This window comes from Stegostoma tigrinum, chromosome 8, assembly GCF_030684315.1.
Source record: "Stegostoma tigrinum isolate sSteTig4 chromosome 8, sSteTig4.hap1, whole genome shotgun sequence".
Classification (NCBI taxonomy): Eukaryota; Metazoa; Chordata; class Chondrichthyes; order Orectolobiformes; family Stegostomatidae; genus Stegostoma; species Stegostoma tigrinum.
Window position 1 is genome coordinate 98225280 of NC_081361.1, and position 18903 is coordinate 98244182.

The 18903-nt window shown below is 46.1% G+C and overlaps 1 protein-coding gene across 1 annotated transcript; it reads right to left on the reverse strand.

Moving 5' to 3' along the window:
- Positions 1-1378: 1378 nt before the first annotated feature.
- On the reverse strand, positions 1379-18223 carry LOC125456432 (guanine nucleotide-binding protein G(I)/G(S)/G(O) subunit gamma-5-like). Its single transcript, XM_048539528.2, has 3 exons — positions 17990-18223; positions 4275-4426; positions 1379-1716 (listed from the first exon to the last, which is right to left on the reverse strand). Exons 1-2 carry the CDS (start codon positions 18068-18070, stop codon positions 4301-4303), a joined length of 207 nt encoding a protein of 68 aa, XP_048395485.1. The 5' UTR covers positions 18071-18223; the 3' UTR covers positions 1379-1716; positions 4275-4300.
- Positions 18224-18903: the final 680 nt, after the last annotated feature.

Consider the following 18903-nt stretch of genomic DNA (forward strand, 5'->3'; position numbering starts at 1 on the left):
AACAGACCATATAAGCCTTGTTAACTTTCCTAGGTCTCAGTTGCAAAGAATGCTGATTAACATCAATGGCATTACAACACGAGGCAGGCTAGCATTTATATAGGGTAAATAAATAACAGGTTGTAGAGCTGGATGAACACAGCAGGCCAAGCAGCATCAGAGGAGCAGGAAAGCTGACGTTTCGGGCCTAGACCCAATGTCAGCTTTCCTGCTGCTATGATGCTGCTTGACCTGCTGTGTTCATCCAGCTCTACACCTTGTTATCTCAGATTCTCCAGCATCGGCAGTTCCTACTATCTCTAGCATTCATATGGCACTCTTTTTCACAGCCACCAGCCATCTCAAAGTGCTTTCCTGCCCATAAATACAGTTGGAGAGCAGTCATTGTGGGAGAAATGCAGCAGCTAACACGGTAACAGGCTCCCACAAGCACGCACATAGCAATGTGATAATGACCAGATCATGTAATATTGATTGTTTAGGAGGTGACAGATAAACCCTGTGTTTTGCTTCAAAAATAGTGCCATGGTACATTCTAAATCCATCTGAGGTGTAAAATCTCATCGAAAAGACAATGCTTGCAATAGTGCAGCACTCTCTCAGGGAAGGTAGGGCTGCCTTCACATTACAGAGGTGGTGGCTTAAATAGGGGGTCAGCATGTTGAGAAGGTGGGCCCTTCATGGTAACCACAGCTGGTAGTGGTGTTAGGGTTACGTTGAGTTGGAAAGTAGCCATTTGGCCAACTCTGCTGATTGACCCCTGACTCTCCCGTACAGCCTACAGTGCGGAAGCAGGCCATTCAGCCCATTTGGTTCATGATGACCCTCTGAAGGGCATCCCACCCAGATCCATCCCCTACCCTGACGCCAAACTTCTCCACAGCTAACCCACCTAGCCTGCACATCCCTGGACACTACAGGCAATTTAACATGGACAATCCACCCTAACCTGCACATCTCTGGACTGTGAGAGGAAACCGAAGCACCTGGAGGAAACCCATGCTGACACGAGGAGAACGTGCAAACTTCACACAGGCAGTCGGCTGAGGGGGGTAATCGAACCCAGGTCCCTGCCACTGTGAGGCAGCAGTACTAACCACTGAGCCACCATTCCACCCCAGTGCAGTGCTGAAGATCTGGGGCAGGACTTGAAACCAGTTCCTCTCTTCCCACCACAGACCAGTGCCCAATAATGACATCTGGCTGAACAGCAAAAAGTCAATAAGGTACAAATTTAACGGGATAGAAGCCTCAAAATGTACAGCCTCATTTTAACGATTCCAGATTAATTTTTGGAGTGGTGTAGAAAGTTATAAGCATTAGAGCACGTTATTAGATACAGTAAACTTTCACAATGCATTTAACTTTACAAAATACATAAATCACTTCAGATCTTTATTGAAATTTTCCTCTAAACAATGGACAGGTGCAAATCTCTCTAGAAACAGGCCAGTGCAGAAACAGCAACAAAAACTGTACGTACAGCACCTCATTGCTTCAATGAGGTAGGTGGAGATCAGTATCAAAGAACAGGCAATTTACAAAAAAGTGAAGGTAAGGAAAGTTGGCACAGATTTCAAGAGGCTTTTAAAAACAGCTCCAACATGGCTCATCCAATGGTTCAAAGGCCACTGAGAATCAAGATTAGTGTAAACATCTTCATTATTTTCCTGAACATGCACCAAAGGGTGAATTTCCCACGTATGACCCAGAAACCTGCAAAAACAAGGACCAAATGATTAATGTACAGTAAGCCATATCTGCAACACTGCCTCAAAACAGAGGCATCTCAAGAGGATACAGGATGGGTAAAGTTCAAACGATAGCAGGAATAATGGAAACCAACTGGCCAGTGCAGACCCTCAGCAAGGCTAAATTTTCATTCCTAAAGGAGCTCCTCCCCACACTGCACCCTCTTAAAAACTATTCCTGAAGTTCATTCTTTTCTTACATCCCTACCCTCACTGGCCGTGTCATGTTGACTCTGCACTCAGCAGTGAAGACAACATTTTCTCCCTTTCTCACCTTCATTTTACATCACACTCTCTCCTTTACCACCATGAACATTCCCTGTGTTGTATGTCATGGGCACACTGTCACTATTGTTCTCCTCACTCCTGCCTGCCACCACCCCCTCCCCGAACGTCTGTCAACAGCATTAAACAAAAACATTATTTTCCAGCTCCTTTCTAGACAGGACAGCGAGGGAGGCAACTGGTGAATGTTTAACCTCAGGGTCACCACACCTCAGGGAGCTGGGGAAGCAGTGAAGGTGGGATCCTCATGGTAATCTCAACTTGTGCAGGAATAAAACCCATACTGTGAGCATCAGTCTGTATCACAAACCAACCATCCAGCCAACTGAGCTGACCAAAGCATCATACCAGATTGGAAACATTCATTCTGCCTTCTACCCACAGACACTGCCAGACCTGCTGAGATTCACCAGCACTTTTTGATTTTATTTCAGATTCCAGTGTCGGCTATATTCTGCTTTTATTTGTTTCAATTTCTGTAAGTTATTTTAATGGTAGCGTAAATTACATTTATGTCTAACTGTGGAAACCCATCCTTCTGTGAAAATTGACATATTTAGACCATAATCCCACTTTCACCACTCCTACCTGAATGGCCTATTCCTGCTAACATCTACGTTTTCTGGAGGTGAGATGTTACAAAAATACGATCCACAGACGGGAGTCAAATCCTACCACCCCAGCTAGAGAACTGAATTCACTCACTTAAATAACTCTGGAATAAAAAAATTGGTGTAGCAAATCTACCGAGTGCAGTGAAAACCCATCTAGATGACTCTTGTCTGATGGGAAGGTAATCTGCCACATTTAACATGACCAGCCTAATCACTCGCTCCACAGCAACATAATTGACTTGTAACTGGCCTTTGAACTGAACTAACATTGTACACTCTGTGGTATTCAAGGACGTCATGGGACAGCGCAAAACAAATGGGGAACTGCAAGCGAAAGGACACCGAAAAGCCACACACACACACTGACCAGATACTGAACTTCAACAGTAACCATCCCAACACACAAACGAAGCTGCGTGCGAACGCTACTTAAAAGGGCAACAACACACTGCAGAAACATGGAACTACACCAAGAGGAGGAGGAATACCTCTTCCAAGTGTTCAAGGATAATGAGTATCCAAAGAACTGGGTCAAGAGATGCCTACGGGAACAGCATCAGAAGGATGCTAAATGCCCCAACACACTCATCACACTACCCTACATCAAGAACATGTCGGAACTCACCACAAGACATCTGCAACCGCTGGGCATCAGAGTGGCACACAAACCCACATCAAACGTATGACAACTGCTCACCCAAACCAAAGACCCACTCCCTGCCATGGACAGGACCAATGTCATCTACAAGATCCCCTGCAGAGACTGTGAGAAACACTACATCGACAAACAGGAAGGAAACTAACAACAAGAGAACATGAACAGCAACTGGCTACAAAAAGACACGAACAATACTCACTGATCTCAATCCACACGGACAAGGAGAACCACAACTTCGACTGGGACAACACCAAGATCCTGGGACAGGCCAGGCAGAGACAGGCATGAGAATTCCTGGAAGCATGCCACTCCACGAAGCATGCTCTGAATAAATTCATTTAACTTGACCCCATGTACATTCCACTAAGGAGGAAACCTGGAAGTGAGGCAATCCATCACAATGGACCCAGAGTTTAAAAGCCAGGCGGGAAAACACACCAACACTTCATCAGAGGCTGCACTGAGAATGTTACCAAGCATGGTAATGAAACATCTGTGAAACAATAAACCAGCTCAGCGAGCCAGCCAACCAACCTCAACACCCACAACCCCAGCGACAGATCTACTGCGAAACCTTAGTGGTATTAATCACTAGACTAATCTAGAAACTCAGCAAATGTTCCAAGGTTCGAATCCTGCCTCAGCAGGAATTCAATTTTAAAAACCTGGAATTAAAGAATTTACTGATGACCATGAATCCATTGTTGATTTTTGGGAAAAAAACCATCTGGTTCACTAATGTCCTTTAGGGAAGGAAACTGCCATCCTTACCTGGTCTGGCCTACATGTGACTGCAGACCCACATTAACGTTGTTGACTCCCAACTGCCCTCTGGAATTTAGGGAAAGGCAATAAATGCTGGGCTCGCCAGAGATGCCCTCATCCGGTAAATGAATTAAAAACACATTTAAAAATACCAACAACACTTGAGTATTTACACTTTCGAAGAATCACAGGTTTACTCACCAAAAGAAAGTAGAATCCCATTTCAGCTACAAGAGCAAACAGGGTTTGGCTGGCCGGAATGGATTGGTGTTTGGATGGATTCCTGTCAGTAATGGATCCTGCTGGGCATTCTGCAAACAGAACTGCTTCAGATCTGCAGCTGCTTGAGATACCTGCATTTTTGGGGGGTTGGGTTGGGGGTGGGGGAAAAAAAAATTCAGGGATAGGGAGGGAAAGAGAAGGGACAAGAGTTATAGTTCTCTCCATGGTGGGCTCAACTTTGCTGGAAATAATCAGTTTCTTGACTAATAATGTGGTCAGAATTTCACATTGAGTTTTGTGAACCTTAAAGCACCAAGTAAAATTACATTACACAGCAGCAGGAGACTGGTTCATGATCTGTCTGGCGAAGTAGGGAAAATATATTCATCTCATGGAACATCAGGATTATACTGGGACAAAGAGTGGCAGAGATATTCACTTTTGATAATTTCCAACAAAATATCGTCCTTGGGCTTCTATTATGTTGGAATTGAGATCTTGGGGAGTGTTGAGGAGCTGAAGTCCTCCTCACTTTTCTGAGTAAGCCACGTGTATTAACTTCTGGGAAAGCAACAGTACATTCAAGAGAAAGAGCGAGCGAGTGAGAATGTTGCATGTGAGCCAAATTACTTCCATATTGTGAAAATATGCTTCCTGTGTAACACTTGCAATTCATTAGCTGTAAACTCCCTCCTCCTTCCACTGCTTTGTGACACCATCTGAAAATTGAAGCTTGGAAAGGGAGTGAAGAGTGTGCAGCTATAAACAAAAGCTGCACACCATCACTATGACACATCACAGTAAACAGCAGTGAGGGGAAACAGTGAGCTGGCCCTCAATGAGAAAAAGAACACTGGTTTACAAAGGGACCTGGCAAACCACATACAAGCAGCTACTCCATTACACAGCATGTATAGTAAAGATACAGGCCATCTGATCCTTGCAAGTGCATATGTCCCAGTCCCAGTCATTCTCTCGACCTGATCCTCACTCTACAATTCGCCACCTGTACTGGGCACAGCCCCAGGGGGAGGTGATAATGTTCCAGCTATCCCAGCCATTTTGAAAATTGGAGGAGCTTGTGAGCAATTCCTGTTTGAAGGCTGTTCCCTAAGTAACACTGCACAAGACACTCCAGTTCCAGGAAGTTCTGAGGGTAGTGAATCTACAAAAGTCATTACTACAGAGGCCGAGTCATTGCATGTATTTAAAACTGACAGAGAGGTTTTTGATTCGCGTGGAGATCGAGGATTACAGGGAGAAAGCAGGAGAATGGGGCTGAGAAACATATCGGCCACGATCAAATAGCAGAGCAGACGGGATGGGCCCGATGTCCGAAGTCTATGCCTAGTTTATGTTGCCGTGATGACTACAGTAACATTTTCTGCTCTCTCCTGACAAGTAGTTTATAAAAATAAGGTGGCAACTCGAGAGTTAATTAATTCTACAGACAGATTAAGACCACTCCGTCACTTTCAAGTTGAAAGGTTGTGGAGATAGGGTTTTTTGGACTAAACAAAGATGGGAAGTTTAGGTGGATTTGCCAGGGATATGCAGGCTCAATGTATTAGCCATGGGAAATGCTACAGGTTAGGGTGGGATGCTGTTTGGATGTCAGTGCAGATCTGATGAACTGAATGGCCTCTTTCTGCACTGTACAAATTCTATTCTATCTTTCGTTCTAAAGCAGTTCTGGCTAACAAAGAGTGGCTCATAGGAATTAAGATACAGCACAGGAACAAAAGAATCATTTTATGTCTTCAAATGGAGAGACGTCAGCTGCAGCTGCCAACAGTGTCTGGGCCAGAGATTTTGGCAATGACTGAGCCACTGGAAGAGGTGGGAGTGTACGGAAAGATTTGAATGGATTGGAGAGAAAAAAATCCTGCTCCTAATTACAGGCCGAGGACAGGCTGCAATTTACTTCCAATCAGGCAGAATACTACTCCCCATTGTAGGATCCTGTAGCATATGGCCAGCTGCTTGCACCAAACTCTCAAAAGCTGGGCCGAAGGACCTATTACTGCGCTGTACTATTCTATGTTCTATATTGTGTAGCCCAGCATCAGATTCCTCTCTCACTTCGTGGTTCAAAAGTGTCACATTTGCAAACCTCCAATCCTTTGACACTAGTCCCACGCAGTTACTAGAGCAGGTCAGATGCTAAAAATACTGTGGCAAGTAACTCACCTTCTAACTCCCCAGAGCCTGCCCACCACCAACAAGGCACAAGTCAGGAGTGTGATGGAATACTCTCCATTTGCCTGGACGAGCGCAGCTCCAACAGCACTCAAGAAGCTGGACACCATCCAGGACAAAGCAGCCTCCACTTGACTGGCACCACATCCACAAACATCCCACTCCTTCCGCCACCAATGCTCAATAGCAGCATGGTCTACTATTTACAACATCTAAACCTGTAACCTCTACCATTTAGAGGGCCAAGGGCAGCATATACATGGGAGGACTATCAGCTGCAAGTTCCCCTCCAAGCCACTCACCATCCCGACTTGGAAATATATTGCTGTTCCTTCATTGTTGCTGGATAAAAAAAACTTGGAATTCCTTCCCTAAGGGCTTTGTAGGTCTCCCTACAGCAGGAGGACTGCAGCAGTTCAGAAAAGAAGCTCACCACCACCTTCTCAAGGGCCACTAAGGACAGGCAATAAATGCTGGTCCAGCTAGTGACTCCATGCCCTGGGTATCAACTTAAAAACAAAGCAAAAATCCAGTGTGGATCTAAAGAATGTATTCAAGAAGTACTATTATTCCCAACCTGCCAGCCATCAGCAACCAAGGATTCAATCCATATGGTAATAAAACGTGAAGCTGGATGAACACAGCAGGCCAAGAAGCATCTCAGGAGCACAAAAGCTGACGTTTCGGGCCTAGACCCTTCATCAATCCATATGGACCTGGTAATGCACCACTGAAGTGAAGGTAACCCCTATTCAGCCGCTCTGTCTTTATTCTCGCTGGTATCTCCAACCGCACTCACCCAACCCCCAACCCCAACCCCAACCCCAGAAATCCTCTTCTTTGGCACTCACACTGTCTCCAGCTGAGGATTTCCTGATCTCCCCATTAATCAGTCAGTAACACACAAAAGAGTTACATTATGTTCCAATCTATTTTCAACCTCATCCCTCCTTGTCTTCTTACAATATCATTTTGCCGTTTCCACTGCATTAAGATTCTGCCTATGATTTCTTTTCCTACTGTAGTCTATACCTTCATTTCCTTTTTGTCCTATCATGGCATGAGCTGCATATTTCAGCAAAGTTGGATAAAAATCATAGGAACGTGTAAATAGCGACATAGTGCTCTACAAAGCAATGGGGAGGAAAAGAAAGGGAAGTAATATCATTCCAATAGCTCAAGAAAAATAATGCAAACTGGATTGGGGATAGAAAGTATGAAGATTATTTGAGGAAGTAAAAGAGAATTTGGGAACAGCTGGAGAAGGAGTTATGGCGTTAAAGAGAAAAAAATCTCTTTGCAATCCATAACTTGAATGCTGACTAATTTGAATGTTTCATCTGACACTCATCATGAACAGGAAAGCTTCAGAGGGATATGGGCCAAATGCTGGAAATGGGACTAGAATAATTTAGGATACCTGGTCCACATGGATGAGTTGGACCAAAGGGTCTATTTCCATGCTGTACATCTCTACGCCCCTAAGTGCAAGAATACCAAATTTCAAATGATTACAGTTTACAGAACAGGAAAAGAAAGCATTGATTTGTTTGCAAGTCGACTATTATGCCAACCAACCAGCATACTTCTCTCCTGTAGTATAAATGATTGCGGTTGCCAAATTTCAAGAATTCTTGCATGTGTCATGTTGATTTCAAGGAAGATTAGCAACACATTCATGCATGTTACTTGAAACACAGAGAAGAAATTTTTTGAAAAGTCCTATGCCAAGCATAATACGAGTTTAAACGGGGAAATGAGAACACCAAACACCCCACTGCACCACACAACCAGCCCAGCTCTTCCCCTCCACCCACTGCATCCCAAAACCAGTCCAACCTGTCTCTGCCTCCCTAACTTGTTCTTCCTCTCACCCATCCCTTCCTCCCACCCCAAGCCGCACCTCCATCTCCTACCTACTAACCTCATCCCACCTCCTTGACCTGTCAGTCTTCCCTGGGCTGACCTATCCCCTCCCTACCTCCCCAACTATACTCTCCTCTCCACCTATCTTCTTTTCTCTCCATCTTCGGTCCGCCTCCCCCTCTCTCCCTATTTATTCCAGAACCCTCACCCCATCCCCCTCTCTGATGAAGGGTCTAGGCCCGAAACATCAGCTTTTGTGCTCCTGAGATGCTGCTGGGCCTGCTGTGTTCATCCAGCCTCACATTTTATAGACTAGATCTGTAGTCTAGAAATAGCATAAGCAAGTTTAATATCATCCATGTCTCCTTAAATTAGACTTCGAAGAAAATCTATATACAGTGTTGCAATTGTTCTTAATCCCAAAGCTGGAGAGGAGAGTGAAAGGAGAAGGCAGCACATCAATCACATCTCACAGGTCAAAGCTACAAATTTGAACATTACTTCAATTGACGTTCTTTGGAACACAATTAGCACCTTCACTGTCATCATGGCTTATGTTGGTTCCAAAATTTTTAAAGCAAATTATTTTATCTGTAAGGGATTCAGACAGCCAAACAGTTTACTTCAGCAGGAGAGGGAAATAAACAAAATTCTAACAGGATGGACACTCTAGACACAGGGAGGATGTTTTCCCTGTCTGGGGAGTCCAGATTCAGGGACATAGTATCAGGCTACAGAGTAGACCAGCTAGGGTTGACAGGAGGAAACACTTCTTCATTCAAAGGGTACCGAACCTGTAGAAGTCTCTATTGCAGAAGGCCATCATAGTCAAGTCAGAGAATATGTCATATCAAGATTTCAAAGGCATCCACAGGTGAGGACAGAAAGTGGGAATATGGCATTGAGAAATGAGTCATGATCAGATTGCATGGCAAAGCATGCTCAAAGGGTTGAATGGCCTACTGCTGGTCCCTAAGAAACCGCGGGGACTCCTCAGATACCATTTTTGGGTAACTTCTGAAAGCAGTTGTCAGTCAAAAGGCAGCATGTGGTGGGGTTTGCAGAGCTATGCAACAAGGATTGAGAGTTGCCTTTGGTGATGAATGCAACAGAACCATGTTTATATCACCACATTATTTTCAGACCATTAAAACCCACCACCAGTTCATGGTCCAGTTAAATACTGTCAGGCTTATTCCTTATTGCAACAACTTTGTCAGGACACCTTCATTCTTAGTTAATTATCATCAGAAAATCACCTGCAATGCCTTCTCTTCTTGATCTACAGGCTCTGATTGTGGGACCAATCTTTGACCCCCTCCAATCGCTCTATGTACTCCCCTTAATAATACCATCCAAAGACACAATATCAGTTTTCACATGTAAACTGGCAAGACCCAACACAGCATCACCAGCTCCCTCAACTCCTGCACTCCCTGTAAATCATACAGCTACCTAGCCAATACTACAGCAGACGACACATCTGCGATCCCACCTTGTTGCGAAGGAAGTTATTGTTTTCTGTCAGCATCACACACCTTGTCCTTTAACCGCCAGCTGCATTTCTCTCTGGCAACTAGCCGAGAGTAAACCAGACCGAATGTCCTACTTCACCAAAGACTGACTGTCACCACCTCTGTAAAAATCAGCTAATCTCGTCCCATAATCCGCTCCGCTCCTTCTGAAACACTGAATTGTGCCTTTGCCACCTTCCAGTTTGACCATGCCAACACTGCCATATTCTAACCTCTTGTGAAATGGGCATCACCCGGAATACTGCTGCTGTGTCCTAACATGCTCAAGGTCAGAAGTCACACAACACCAAGTTACAGTCCAGCAGGTCTATTTGAAATCACAAGCTTTTGGAATGCTGTTCCTTTGTCAGTCCAAGGCCAGCATCTTCACATCGTGACTAAAATGCCCAAGCCCCCTTTCAAACCTGTGCTCACTGACCTATTTTGTCCCTCAGTTGCACAATACCTCTGTTTGAAAATACTCACGTTTGTTATCAAATCCCTACCTGGCCTTGCATCTTTCTGTCATTTTCAGACTCATCAAACCACGAGACACCTCTGCACTTCTCTAACTCTGGCCTCCTCAACACTAATTTATGCTCATTCCTTTAGCAATTTCAGCCTAAAATCTGGCATTCCCTCCTCGATCTCTCCACCTCTTCCTTTCAACACTTGCTTAAACTAATCTCTTTCCTCAGGGCCTTGTTCCTAATACCTCTCTCTGTGATTGGTAAAGTTCCCATAAAGCAACCTGGGAATTTGTTTGCTGCTGTTGGGGGAGTTTTGCTCTTTATGGACACAATATAGACAATGATATTGTCTCACTTCTCAGTTCCCTGGATGGAAACCCACACTCTTCTCTTTCAAACTGTAAGTGAAAGCTCCCACTACAATTCTAAACAGAAAGTAAAGCTTTATCTACACTGTCACCATCAAAAACAAAACTCCCAAGACAGGGTCAGCACAGGGTACATACAGAGCAAAGCTTCCTCTGCCTACTTAAATCTCCTCTGAGATGCAGATATAGGAGCAGAATTAGGTCATTCGGCCCATCGAGTCTATTTTGCCATTCAATCATGTCTGATATGTTTTTCAACCCTAGTCTCTTGCCTTTGTGCCCTCCATTACCCTTGTTCCCTTTACGAATCTGGAGGAAAATGTAGGTGGTCTGATTAGTAAGTTTGCGGATGACAACAAAATTAGACGAGTAGGTCACATAGTGAAGAGGATTGTCAAAGGATACAGTCTTTACAGTGAAAACAATCCGATTTTATCAAACTGCTCCTCATAACTAAAACCCTCCAAACCAGGCAACATCCTGGTAAACCTCCTCTGCGCCATTTCCAAAACATCCACGTCCTTCTGGTAGGTGGCAAACGGAGCTGGGTGCAATATTCCAAATGTGGCTGAAGTAAAGTTTTGTATAGCTGTAACATACCTTGCACGTGTTAATATTCAATGTCCTGGTCAATCTACATTGACTGCAAGTTTGGGTAGAGGAATGGCAGATGGAGTTTAATCCAGACAAATGCAAGGTGATGTATTTCTGAAGATCAAATTCAGTTGTGAATTGTACTATAAATGGCAGAATGCTTGGGGACATTTGGTATAAAGAGGGATCTGAGCATACTGGTCCACAGATCCCTGAAAATGTGGTAACACATGTGGATAAGGTGAGCAAGAAGGTATACAGCATGCTCGCCTTCATTGACCAGGACATTGAATATTAACATGTGCAAGGTATGTTACAGCTATACAAAACTATACTTCAGCCACATTTGGAATATTGCACCCAGCTCCGTTTGCCACCTACCAGAAGGATATGGATGTTTTGGAGATGGTGCAGAGAAGGTTTACCAGGATGTTGACTGGTTTGGAGGGTTTTAGTTATGAGGAGTGGTTTGATAAAATCGGATTGTTTTCACTGTAAAAACAGGAGCTGAGGGGTGAGCTGATCGAGATCTACAAAATTTTGAGAGTCGTAGACAGGTTTTTCAGAGGCTTTTTCCCAGGGTGGATAGGTCAATTACAAGAAGGTGCAGGTTCGAGACGAGAGGGAGAAGGTTTAGGGGAGATTACGGGAAAAGCTTTTCAGCCAGAGGGGGGTGAGTGCCTGGAACACACCTGCATTGGAGGTGGTGAAGGCAGGCACGTTCGCAATATTTAAGAGGTATCTTGATAGATACATGAACAGGAAGTGAACAGAGGAATGGAAACTGCATATCAGCATTAAGCAGAGGATCTAAATAAGGATTAGGAATTGGCAAAGGCTTGATGGGACCAAGGGCCTGATCCTGTGCTGAACTGTACTGTAATAAAGAACATAACTATCTTGTGTCAAAGACACTCAATGACTTGGCCTCCACAGCCCTCTGAGGCAGTGAGTTCCACAGAGTCACCACCCTCTGGCTGATGAAATTCCTCCTCATCTCAGTTCCAAAGGGTCGTCCCTTCATTCTGATGCTGTGCCCTTGGGTCCAAGTCTCTCCCACCCGTGGAAACATCTGCTCCATGTGTACTTTATCCAGGCCTCTCAGTATTCTGTACATTAAAGGGTTAACGTGCGACAGCAAACCTAAAAGAATGAAGCACCAAACAGAGCTTGTAAACATTTAGTACAGCATTTATTGCCCATGCCCAGAGGGCACTGAGTCATTACTGTGTGTCTGGAGTCACATGGAGGCCAGAATGAGCAGGTTTGGCAGATTTTCTTCTGTGAAGAATGTTAATTGATTTGATGGGCTTTAACAACTGACAACAATCCCCATGAAATATGAGGCTGGATGAACACAGCAGGCCAAGCTGCATCTCAGGAGCACAAAAGCTGACGTTTCGGGCCTAGGCCCTTCATCAGAGAGGGGGATGGGGTGAGGGTTCTGGAATAAATAGGGAGAGAGGGGGAGGCGGACCGAAGATGGAGAGAAAAGAAGATAGGTGGAGAGAGTATAGGTGGGGAGGTAGGGAGGGGATAGGTCAGTCCAGGGAAGATGGACAGCTCAAGGAGGTGGGATGAGGTTAGTAGGTAGATGGGGGTGCGGGAGGAAGGGATGGGTGAGAGGAAGAACAGGTTAGGGAGGCAGAGACAGGTTGGACTGGTTTTGGGATGCAGTGGGTGGAGGGGAGGAACTGGGCTGGTTGTGTGGTGCAGTGGGGGGAGGGGACGAACTGGGCTGGTTTAGGGATGCAGTTGGGGAAGGGGAGATTTTGAAACTGGTGAAGTCCACATTGATACCAGTAGGCTGCAGGGTTCCCAGGCGGAATATGAGTTGCTGTTCCTGCAACCTTCGGGTGGCATCATTGTGGCACTGCAGGAGGCCCATGATGGACATGTCATCTAAAGAATGGGAGGGGGAGTGGTAATACTTTGCGACTGGGAGGTGCAGTTGTTTATTGCAAACCAAGCGGAGGTGTTCTGCAAAGCGGTCTCCAAGCCTCCGCTTGGTTTCCCCAATGTAGAGGAAGCCACACCGGGTACAGTGGATGCAGTATACCACATTAGCAGATGAGCAGGTAAACCTCTGCTTAATGTGGAATGTCATCTTGGGGCCTGGGATAGGGGTGAGGGAGGAGGTGTGGGGGCAAGTGTAGCATTTCCTGCGGTTGCAGGGGAAGGTGCCGGGTGTGGTGGGGTTAGAGGGCAGTGTGGAGCGAACAAGGGAGCCACGGAGAGAGTGGTCTCTCCGGAAAGCAGACAGGGGTGGGGATGGAAAAATGTCTTGGGTGGTGGGGTTGGATTGTAGATGGCGGAAGTGTCGGAGGATGATGCGTTGTATCCGCACATCCCAGATGTCCAAGTTCTTCAAGGACCGCAACTTTCCCCCCACAGTGATCGAGAACACCCTCGACCGCGTCTCCCATATTTCCCGCAACACATCCCTCACACCCCGCCCCCGCCACAACCGCCCTAAGAGGATCCCCCTCGTTCTCACACACCACCCCACCAACCTCCGAATACAAAGCATCATCCTCCGACACTTCCGCCATCTACAATCCGACCCCACCACCCAAGACATTTTTCCATCCCCACCCCTGTCTGCTTTCCGGAGAGACCACTCTCTCCGTGGCTCCCTTGTTCGCTCCACACTGCCCTCTAACCCCACCACACCCGGCACCTTCCCCTGCAACCGCAGGAAATGCTACACTTGCCCCCACATCTCCTCCCTCACCCCTATCCCAGGCCCCAAGATGACATTCCACATTAAGCAGAGGTTCACCTGCACATCTGCCAATGTGGTATACTGCATCCACTGTACCCGGTGTGGCTTCCTCTACATTGGGGAAACCAAGCGGAGGCTTGGAGATCGCTTTGCAGAACACCTCCGCTCAGTTCGCAACAAACAACTGCACCTCCCAGTCGCAAACCATTTCCACTCCCCCTCCCATTCTTTAGATGACATGTCCATCATGGGCCTCCTGCAGTGCCACTATGATGCCACCCAAAGGTTGCAGGAACAGCAACTCATATTCCGCCTGGGAACCCTGCAGCCTACTGGTATCAATGTGGACTTCACCAGTTTCAAAATCTCCCCTTCCCCAACTGCATCCCTAAACCAGCCCAGTTCGTCCCCTCCCCCCACTGCACCACACAACCAGCCCAGTTCCTCCCCTCCACCCACTGCATCCCAAAACCAGTCCAACCTGTCTCTGCCTCCCTAACCTGTTCTTCCTCTCACCCATCCCTTCCTCCCACCCCAAGCCGCACCCCCATCTACCTACTAACCTCATCCCACCTCCTTGAGCTGTCCGTCTTCCCTGGACTGACCTATCCCCTCCCTACCTCCCCAACTATACTCTCTCCATCTATCTTCTTTTCTCTCCATCTTCGGTCCGCCTCCCCCTCTCTCCCTATTTATTCCAGAACCTTCACCCCATCCCCCTCTCTGATGAAGGGTCTAGGCCCGAAACGTCAGCTTTTGTGCTCCTGAGATGCTGCTGGGCCTGCTGTGTTCATCCAGCCTCACATTTTATTATCTTGGATTCTCCAGCATCTGCAGTTCCTATTATCCAATCCCCATGAAATAGTTTTTTTATTCCAGTTCTTACTGATTTTAAATTTCACCATCTGTAGTGGCAGGATTTCATAGAATCATAGATCATAGAAACCCCACAGTGTGGAAACAGGCCCTTTGGCCCAACAAATCCACACCGACCCTTGGAGCATCCCACTCAGACCCATCGCCCGATAACCTATCTAATCTACACATCCCTGAACACTACAGGCAATTTAGCATGGCCAATCTACCCAGCCTACACATCTTTGGACTGTGGGAGGAAACCAGAGCACCTGGAGGAAACCTGCACAGACACGGGGAGAATGTGCAAACTCCACACAGACAGTCACCCGAGGATGGAATTGAACCCGGGTCTCTGGCGCTGTGAGGCAGCATCGCTAACCACTGAGCCATGGTGCCTTTGAATCTATGTTCCCAGAATATTCACCTGGGAGTGAATTATTAGTGACACTACCCCTATGTCACTGCCTCCTCTTTTACCCCCTTCCCTACACCCCTGTTTCCAACTCTGACTTTCCAGGCATTCCCAACCCCCCTCAGCCCATCGCGGATGGGGAACATTCAACAAACTTGGCCCTTATTGCTTGGGGCTCATTCCCTCCTCCACATTTATTAATCTTATTAAAATGCCCCGCAGCTAACCTGAACCATTGCATCTTGCATAGTGTCCTTTCACCTACATTGGGCTCAGTTCTTGCACAGATACCTTGTAATGTTTTCCACATGACAATTCTCATTTTCTCCACCATTACCCAGTCCAAAATCTAACGCACATTTTAAAAGCTCCTTGATCAGTCTGGAAATCAAAGTTACAGGGAAATGGCATGGTCTGGTATTAAACACATCATATTAGTTACCAATAGGGACTGTTAGTAGCTGACATTCCTAAACTGACTGTTAACCACTCCTTTGTCTGTCCATCTGTTCTTCCTTCTTTAGGTGTCTCTCTAACTACCATTTTCTCCTTACTCCCTTCCCTCACCCTATCTTCTACGTAAAAACGATCCTTTTCCCAGCTACAATCAGCTCTGAAGAAGGGTCATTCAACCTGAAATGTTAACTCTGGTTCTCTCTCCACAGATACTGCCAGGCCTGCTGAGATTTTCCAGCAATTTCTGTTTTTGTTCCTGAAGCCAGAAGTTACAAGGCATCAGGTTAAAGTCCCAATAAGTTCATTTGAAATCACAAGCTTTCAGAGCACTCCGAAACTTGTGATTTCAAATAAACCTGTTGGACTATAACCTGGTGTCATGTAACTTCTGACTTTGTCCACCCCATTACAACACCAGCACCTCCACACTTTGTCTCTGAATATACTGAACAAGCCAACAGCTCCAAGACTAACATGATAATAACAATTACCTTCAATTTATATCAATTTACAGTCCAAATCAATAACAAAAGCTTGTCAGGCCAGGATGTCACAATATGCACACCAATGGTTACAGGACTTGGGAGAGTGAGCTGTGGTACCAATGGGCTGCAAACCATATTATAAAATAAATGATGCAATTAGGTGCTGTTTGCAACGCACTACCATTTCAGTTTCCTCTCCCAACGTGTAAAATGTACAACTTTAATTGTGGAAGAGACGCAGAAACAAAATGATTTTGTGATATGTTGCTGATCTTGATGTGCAGGAGCACAGTCACGATGTACTATTTAAACTACAGACAATGGGAACTGTTTACAAAACCTAGAGTTACACAGGCACCCAGAGACAATTAAAATAACAAAGAGTACCGCTGTTTCACAAGGACTTCCACACAGCACACGTTTTACACAATCCAAGTCAATAAGATTGCTGCAGGGTGTATGTGAGGCAATATTCACAGTCAGGCCGTAACAGCAAGTGTATCAATTCCAGAAACTGAAACAGTGAACAGAACAGCAAATAAAAAGAGTGCTGAACGTGACAGAAACAAGCAGCTTTGCAACAGCAGTCAATTGAGTTCAGTGAGAGCTCTTAACAAGCAAAAGCAAATGTTCATTCCTTGCAGTGAGATTTAACGCAATATTGGGTCCGATCTGCAATTTAAAATGCCATAACATTACTTATTTTGAGAAGGTTAGAAGTTTGCTTCCTCATTGTCCTGACATGGAATTTTACAAATCTTCTGCACTGCCCAGTTCAAGGAAGCTCTTAAAGACAACGTCTATCCCTCTTGAAAGAAAAGGAACGGGGCTGGGGGGACGGGGTTTGCACTGATGTCTGAATATTCTATTTATAAACTGAGATGCAGTTTGGCAGGAGAAAATGCAGAGGTGCCATCATTGTAGTCTTCAAACCTGGAACTGCCCAAATCCCTATCAAACATGGTGAGTCTCACAAGAAGAAATGAGCACTAAATTCTAACAGTGAGGCCAAAAATAGGTGATTCATGTTAGAATGACAGACCACCCAGAAGATCAATTACACAGACCTAGAAGGATGTAAGAGCTGTTTCTGAAAACGTGATAAAGCAACTCACTGAAAGTAGAGAGAAGAAATTAATGTCCAGTGGGCACGGAGTGCTCCAGATTTCAAGTAAAGAGATGAGGATGAGGTTCATAAAAAGAACTCATGAAATTCTTTACCTGGCTTTTGAGTGGGCATAATAACCTGGGGTTAAATAAGTGTGAGAAACAAAGTTCTCCTCTAACACAACACACTCACTCACTCTCTCTGACTCACCCTGAGGTGTATCCCTTTCAGATGGGAATCAGACCTGAATTAAGCAGATTGGAGGAATGGGGTAATGCCAATAAACGTTGAGCTGGAGGTGCACAGTGGGTCAGACACCATCCGAGGAGCAGAAAAGTCAACGTTTGGTGCTGAAACCCTTCGTCAGTCCAACCCAGGCTCGAGTTTCCAGCATCTGCAGTCTTTCCTGTCTCCCGGAATGGGGTAATATCTGAAAGGGGTGGGGGAGGCAGCGGTTCCACTCGGGGTGGGGGGTCAAGGCAGGGGTTGAGAAACCACACGAGGTTTCCTCTGTCCCTCTCCCATTCAAAACCTTCCATTTCCTGCTTTCTCCCGGGACCGGGGAATGTTGCAGGAATGGCGTTTTGGAGAGTCAGCCCCACGCCCTGATCCGGGGCTCCATCTCTCTCTGTATCTCACCTTCAGCCTTTTGATGGCCAGCTCGGAGCGGAGTTGCTGGACCATCTTCCGGGTGGTGCTCAGGTTAGCTGTAGCCGACATCGGTGCCTCCTATCCAGGCCCAAAACGGAGTGTGATTGCGGAGGGAGGTGCGGGCAGTTCACTCTGAGCCCAGCCCTGTTCCGGTTTCTCTGTATCGCTCTGTCTCTTCACAACAATGTCACTGCTGCGCCCCGCACTGTCTACTCCAGGGGCAGCAGCAAGAACACAGACAGCAAACCACACATACATACATACAGCACACACACACACACAGGCCAGGCACACACACACACACACAGAGGCTGGGCACGTGCACACACACACACACACACACACAGAGGCTGGGCACGTGCACACACACACACACACACAGGCCAGGCACGCATACACACACACACACACACACACACAAACAGGCCAGGCACACATACATACACACACACACACTCATATACACACACACATATACATACACACACACAGAGGCTGGGCACACACACACACACAGGCTGGGCACACACAGACTGGCCACGCACACAAAGTCTGGATACACACAGACTGGGCACACACATACATTGGGCATGGATACACAGACTGGACACACACACAGACTGAGCACACAGAATAGGCACGCACACAGACTGGGCCACACACACACTGGGCACAGATACACAGACTGGACACGGATACACAGACTGCACACACACACAGACTGGGCACACACGCACACAGACTAGGTACATATATACAGACTGGGTACATATATACAGACTGGGCATATATGTACACAGACTGGGCACACACAGAATGGTCACACAACGACTGGGCACACACACACACTGTGCACACACACATAGATTGGGCACATATACACAGACTGGGGGCATTCAGAG